General features: G+C 43.6%; 1 protein-coding gene across 1 annotated transcript in view; it reads left to right on the forward strand.

Annotated features, from left to right (window-relative positions):
• LOC125949271 (protein kinase shaggy-like) overlaps positions 1 to 6,031 on the forward strand; it is a 44,473-nt gene extending 38,442 nt beyond the window's left edge. Inside the window, exons 9-10 of the mRNA XM_049676171.1 lie at positions 1 to 163; positions 262 to 6,031. The exon at positions 1 to 163 is cut by the window's left edge and continues 24 nt beyond it. Coding sequence (XP_049532128.1) covers positions 1 to 163; positions 262 to 605 — 507 coding nt within the window. The 3' untranslated portion in view covers positions 606 to 6,031. The remainder of the gene's footprint in view (positions 164 to 261) is intronic.
• Positions 6,032 to 7,133: the final 1,102 nt, after the last annotated feature.

Genomic DNA, 7,133 nt, shown 5'->3' on the forward strand with positions numbered 1-7,133 from the left:
GATGCGATTGCCCTCGTTTCCCGGCTGCTGGAGTACACACCGGGCACCAGAATCACACCGATGCAGGCCTGCGCTCATCCGTTCTTTAACGAGCTGCGAGAGGGCAGCAAGACGCTGCCGAATGGTCGCGACTTTCCACTGCTGTTCAACTTCACAGAGCAAGGTAAGAGAGCCGCCGAACCTCAACCGTTGTGTCGTGTCCTCGTGATATGAATATGGCCTTGAAATTTAATTCCATCGGTTTACCGTTTTGCATTGCAGAGCTTGCCATTCAGCCGAGCCTGAACCTGATCTTGAGGCCCCGAAACCCGAACGATATTGCGGCCAAGGCTTCGTCCAGCGGCTCGATGGAGGGTGGCAGCGGCAGCGGTAGCGCCGGTGGTGCCGGTGGCAGTAGCTCGTCCGGTGTGGCCGGTGGAGCGAACAGCAGCACCGTCACCGGCGGTGGTGCCAGTGCCAGCAGCAATAACGAGCAGATCAACCTGCCGCAGCAGCAGTCATGTGGTGGCGCATCCGGCGCTCCAGGAGCCGACGATATGACGACGGCTTCGGGAGGCGATAGCAGCTCTTGCCAACCTTCGGCAGCGACCTCATCGATGGGTTAGCTTTAAATTGTGTTGTATCTAAATATGCGTGTAGGTTATTGATGGTGTCTGTTGTGTGTGTGTGTACGAGGTGCGGAGATTCATAATGAGGAACAACCAGAAACAGCAACAGCAGCAGCAGCGACGACACTCTAAACAAACATGATTGTGCAAAAAACGACCCCAGCCCTGGGTGTGTCCTCTTTCCCCCCGCCCCTATCATATGGCTCGCGATGTATATGATCTTCCTCGAGAATGTGCGTGTGTGTGTGTCGGCACTCGGCATTACTGCACACATACACACACACAGGGTCATGCAAATACATACTGACTGTGCTGCTAAGCGAGGGAGGTGGTCTCATTTAACCGTCGGCATATGACGGTTGAGGGATAGATACAGAATGCTGCAAATTTTACAAAACCTCTCTCGTTTCGGTGTAAGGGGATGAGGGGAGAACAGAGAGGCAGAGCAGAGAGAGAGAGAGAGAGAGAGAGAGAATGAGAGAGAAACAGAGTAGTAGGTACGCGAAGCGGAAGAACTAAGCAACCTCTGGCGCGTATATAGTTCAGTGCGGGATAAGATTAATCAAGCGAGAGGAGAGAAAAGAAATGTTTAAACACCTGGTCGACGTTTGTTTCGAACTTTATTAATATTATCTTAATTTTATATTACTATTTAAATAATCGACTGGGGGCTGGCGTGACTTGTTGGCACCTTTTCAACCGCCGCGCGACACACGACGCGATGGTCGCGCACGAGGGGTGTGATGCGCAGAACACGGCAAATAGCAAAAGAAATATGGGAACCGCGCTAAGCTATACTGCTAATGCACTGCAGTGTTGCCCCGCCGTTCTACTTTATCGTTGATTCTGTTTGCTTTAATCACTTTCTCTTCTTTCCTTTCTAATTTCGATTGTTTTTTTTTTATCGTCATTATCATCGATTACGCATCGTGGTTTTTTGGGCTATTGGTGCGTGTATTGGTCTGTTGTTGTAGAACCGAACCGAGGCGGTTCTGGTTATGCCCGAGGCGCCATTAAGTTGAATCATATACCATACATATGCGCGCATTGTGTGTCGTGTGTGGCAACGTATAGGAAGTGCAGATATAAAGAGATTCGACATATTAACCAAACACACTCGGCAAAAGAAAAGAAATATGATCCTTTAAGAGCAAAGATAACAGAAACTAAGCAGACGACAGGGCACAAGGGAAAGTGTGCAAGCGAGACATAGCAGCGATACAGGCGGGGGCTTTCTTGATAAAAAAAAAAACGCAAAGATATGAATATAATTGTTAGATCTTTACAGACACAAACACACACACACATACATATATATACACTCTCTCACACTCCCATACACTCAACACATACGTTCCCACGACTATACGATTTCCATCGCATTGCATAGTAGTAACAGTACGACGAACAAGCGAGAGAGGAGTATCATACAACTCAGTCAGCACACACTACTGGAACGGTAACGGAACACACAAACCACAACTGATAGTAGATGAATTGTTTTAACAGTAAGAAAGAGGAAGAGAGAGAGAGAGTGTGTGTGTGTGTGTGTGTACGCGAGAGAACGAAGAAGAGAGAGAGAGAGAGATCAAAAGTGTATGTGTTTGTGCGCGAACAAGGACACTCGACGTTCCTTCGCGCTCCTTAGGACGCGAAGTTCTCCATCACAGTAAACTCTTAGCATCGACATCATATTTAATTACTTACCGCTGCTACGAAGCCCCGCCGCACAGTCACAGGTTTGCAATATACGTATAAATAGATATATTGCTGAAGCTATATAAGTACATGTACATGTATATTATATATGCTGATTAGTGGGAAATAGAGAATCTAGGACGTCAACTGACAATTTGGACCAATATCAAGCCCAATCAAAAATGAAGAAGAGAGAGAGAGAGAGAGAGAGAGAGAGAGAGAGAGAGAGCGTCAAAGAGAGTCAGTTGCGCGGTCAGCCCGAAGAAATCAGCAGTGCAAGAAAAACACAAAAGATATGACCCTTCCCTTTCAAATGATTACCCGCGATTGGCAAAGGCAATAGGTTAAGCTCTAAGGATACGGCAATGAAAGGAAAGAGCCCGAGCGGGGGTTTTGAGTTTCATTGGTGCCCACTATCCTCGGTAAACCCAACAGAAAAATATGCAAAAAATATAGTAAAAATGACGAAACAGAAACACATATGCGTCAGTTTAGCACCATACCACCTTCACCACCACCACCCGTTTGGAGGATGCTCTGGATAGTGTTTTGTTTTTTTTTTTTTTTATTTTAATTTTTGAATCCCGAACATCGTCTTTCGCCTCCTGGTGGACAGGGAAGAAGGGGTAGCTGATTTTGGTCGTTTTGACGCGCTGTGCAGCACAATGCCTTCTGCAGACTGCGGCAATGTTTACGTGTTTAGTAGTTGGGGCTAACTGTGGGCGGAGAAATACAGACACTTCTCGCCCGCCCTATCCCCTTTCTCGGGGTGTCCAGGTTAACCTTTGTCGCTGGCTAGCTAGTAGTGCAGTTCTAAAAACTCCCAGGCGCATTCGTCGCAGTTTCTACTAAATGGCAGTAGAAAGAACAGAAAGTCCAATAGCAGCGGGGGGAGGGAGGCGAAAGCGGAAGATAGTTGAGTTCCGATGTTTAGTGCATGGGCATGCCTCTATTTATGTAGGGGATTGCAACTATAATTGTATAAAGCGGCTAATAAAACTAATCAAGTCAGAAGATAAGTGACGTGCTCACACCCCGTCGTAGGTAGTGTTTGAATGCATATCCATCTGCTGCGGTGTCGAGGAACGCGGCGCAGATCTCACGCTCTCCGATAGTAGTGGCAGAGAGTGATTGTTTGTTGTTGCGGTTGCGAACCCCGAACCTTCAACGCTTGCTGGATGTCTTTTCCTGTGTCCGGGAACCATCCATGGGCTCCTGGGGTTATTTTGCGGGGGGTTTCCACTTCATTGCATTGCTCAGAGCAGTCGTAGTAGCAGCAGCGAGTGTGAGCCTGCCTCATTAGCGGCCAGTTTTGTTTTCCTTTCTTTATTACAATCTTTCCTTTCCTTAACATTATTAACTCGCGTTGGTTGCTAGACGAGGATAATCCACATTGGTTGCTTGCTTGTCGCTTGCCACAGCAGGTGCCCTGTTTTCAACCTGTGCAGAGCATGGTTACGGCGACGACCAAGCGGGTTCTCAGAAAAGTGTATACATATTTTTGGGACCCTGATATACTGATGCTCTCGCATAGTTCGAGCATAAAGGCTAGCAGGGGAAAAGCGAGGGGAGAAGAACCCACAAGAAAGAAGAATAGGAAGATGTACGTTTAATCATTTGGTAAATTATTTTAATAAGAACAAACAGGGGAGCCAAGAGGTAACGAGTGGTGCACCATGCTTGGTGCCGGCTAGTACTCGTAGGACGTCTGAATTACATCTTGGTAGTAAATAAACGTATAATTTATACTAAATAAAACAAATTAAAGATATATTATGTAAAGAAATTGCATATAATCACACAAAAACACACATACACACACACAATCCAAATCCACTCGGCCCCCCGTGTCTGCTGCGAAAGTAAAGTAGACTTATTGGGGCATTGGTGAACAGAGAAGCTAGGGGTTAAAAGTGGACGGATATTTAGTTTCCCTCTCTGGAGACTACACGATGTACATTCACTCAAGACTCTTTGGTATCCGAATTCCACTGGATGTTGATGCTCCAATGCAGTAGTATATGCACCGAGTAAAAGCGTGAGCGCTACGAGGAACAAGAAAGGCTAAAAAATAGAGGTTAAGATACATAGGTTGCTGTTGGGAAAGGTCGAGTGACCTTCTTCTCGCACCTTTGTCAGAAAACACAAACATCTAGCACAGAGTGCAAATGTGAGAGACTAGAGAGACAGAGAGAGAGAGAGAGAGATAGAACTGGGGAAAAGGGAGAAAATTCAGAGAAAAAGAAACACAAAAAAGATGCTACTGAAATAGTATCATGCTTAACAAATTCAAGGTAAACGTCGTCTAAAAACTAGAAGTCGTCACAAAAGAAACATCAGCAAATTGGTGGCCAATGGCGCCTTTGATTAGTTCCATTTCAATTACATACAGAGTGCACAGAGCATACATAACGTTATAGACCGTTTTCAATGCTACACCAGTTATTCGGAATTCTTTCGTAAAATACTCCTTTAAAATATACAAGGCAGGCGGTAGAGGCGGTAAATCGTCAGAGAACACCAATCAATCAACAGAAGCACAGTTAGTAAGAAACAGGGCAAAGAACAGACTACTGCTATAGTTGGAACAGCACTCAAACACACATATACACACGCGATAGATATTAAAATGTGGTCTCATGGTTGGGTCAGTTCACATAGAAGTTTTATAACCCGCTGCCCTTCTCTCCTTTCTTTCTGCCTCTCTCTCTCTCTCTCTATCTCTCTCTTTCTCTCTCTGCTTCTCTTTCGCTCTTACTCGAGCTAACACACGAGAAATAGTACTGTGGCAGCAACAGTGGAAAGTAGTAAAAGTGCATTGTATTGATAGGACGAAAAAAAGTTTAAATCATAAGATGAAGATAAGAAAAGCAAAGTCGAAAAAACAGAAAAGACGAAGAAAGAGAATTGTAAGTAAATTACTCTAATACTATAAATACTATATATATATACAAATATAAATATAACTATACACAATTATATATACACACATAGAAGGTTAAACTCGTGCACAGGATATGAATAATACGATCTGATATGAGGATCACCGTTACTCGAAGGATGAAGAATGCGTAAATTTGAGCGTGTATGTATGAGTGGGTGAATCTGTTTGATCGAGTGTATGTATGCGCGTGCGTGTGTGTGTGTGTATGTGTGAGTGAATGCGTATGTATGCTTGTGTAGGAATATTAACCCACAAAATGATAAGCGCATCAGCAGTACGAAGAGAGATGGGTAAACTGGTTCTTATGTTTTTCAAATTTACCGTCACAACATGTGACTGTGTCCAACCGTGATCGCCGCCATAGTTGATGCTTTGATCGCCAGGATTACGCCCTTTACTGAATCTGTGCCCTTTACGACGCATGTGTGGTTGATAAGCATAGTGTATGCTGCTTGCACAGATAACAACGTTGAATCGCAGTTCTTTATGGATTAATCGAATCCACCTTCATTCAACCACACAAGAGCAGAAGTCATTTGTGGTTGTGGCGGCGCGAATTCTGTAGCGTTTTGCAACGAGGAGCTATTAATACTAATTCTATTATTATTATTATTATTAATATTATTATTACTATTAATATTAATATTTTTGGTTTTGTGCGGAACGTGCGTACAGCTTTAGTTGCAAACTCTACCTAGACAAACTATATCGGGTTCGACTGCTGCAGTGTGTTGATCTCGATGGTAAAAGGTTGAAAATATACGTATATTGTTTTATATTATTTATTTATTGGTTCAATTTTTTCTTGATTTTTTCGGTAATCTTGTCGCGATTTTTTGTTTATTCGTTTACTATTATTTATGGCAGTACTGGTGGTGGAGTTGGTTCCTCCTCTTCTGCTTATACGATTCATTAGAGCCCTACTTCTACAATATCTTCCATTGTTTCTACATTCTCTAACGACGGCAAATCCCAGCAGAGAAGGAGAGAAAGTAAGAGAAAGGATATTAAGTTGCAGCAAGGTGTATAAACGATTAAATCAAATAGACAACCCTAATATAGCCAGTTAACGGTAGGGCAGAAAATAGGGCAACATGAAGAGGAGCAATACGTTCTTCATCGTAATCATATCTCTCTTACGTTAAACTGGCATAGCATACTGCGTCGTCTGTGTTGTAGCACTCACTGTGGCTCCGAGGGCTACTGAGATCGAATTGGAGTAACTTATAAATGAAACAGTTTTTGGTAAAAGAACCAAATCTCCCCGTTCGACGCTGGTTCGCCGCCTCGCAGATCTGGGGATGAAAATGAGGTTTTGAATGTGAGAGATAAAATAGTTACAAAAAACCAATAGCAAGTTAGTCCAATATAGTGTCGAGAGCGCGAAAGAAATTTCGTATCATATTATTCGACAAGCAAGCACGATCACGACCACCATCATCAATCATCATCATCGACTTCTCATAACCGCGTAGCCTAGTAGTGCCACCATCCATCCATCCAAGCAGTCGTGTGACTGGGTTTTGCTGTTAATTTGGTTTGCACGTTTTAAAAGAAATTGATAAACGAAATGAAGGAAGCGATAGTAAGAAGAAGATTAACACCACAGTACTAACAAAATGGTGCCTGGTGGCTGGGAAACAAGAAAAAAAAACAAATCACCAGAAACAGGAACACCACACACTTCACTTCAAGAGGGCAACAAGAGCCCACAGGCAAACATGGAACGAACCCAGTGAACGAATGAAACAAGATACTAGAAATCGGTATTAGAACGTGTAAGTTTCATCGCTGGATAGTAGACCTTCTTAACTGATCTAACCTTAAACGAACGAAAGACAGGAAAGAGAAATAGTAGTAACAGGCCAAAACCACTTACCGTT

Source organism: Anopheles darlingi, chromosome 2, assembly GCF_943734745.1.
Source record: "Anopheles darlingi chromosome 2, idAnoDarlMG_H_01, whole genome shotgun sequence".
NCBI lineage: Eukaryota > Metazoa > Arthropoda > Insecta > Diptera > Culicidae > Anopheles > Anopheles darlingi.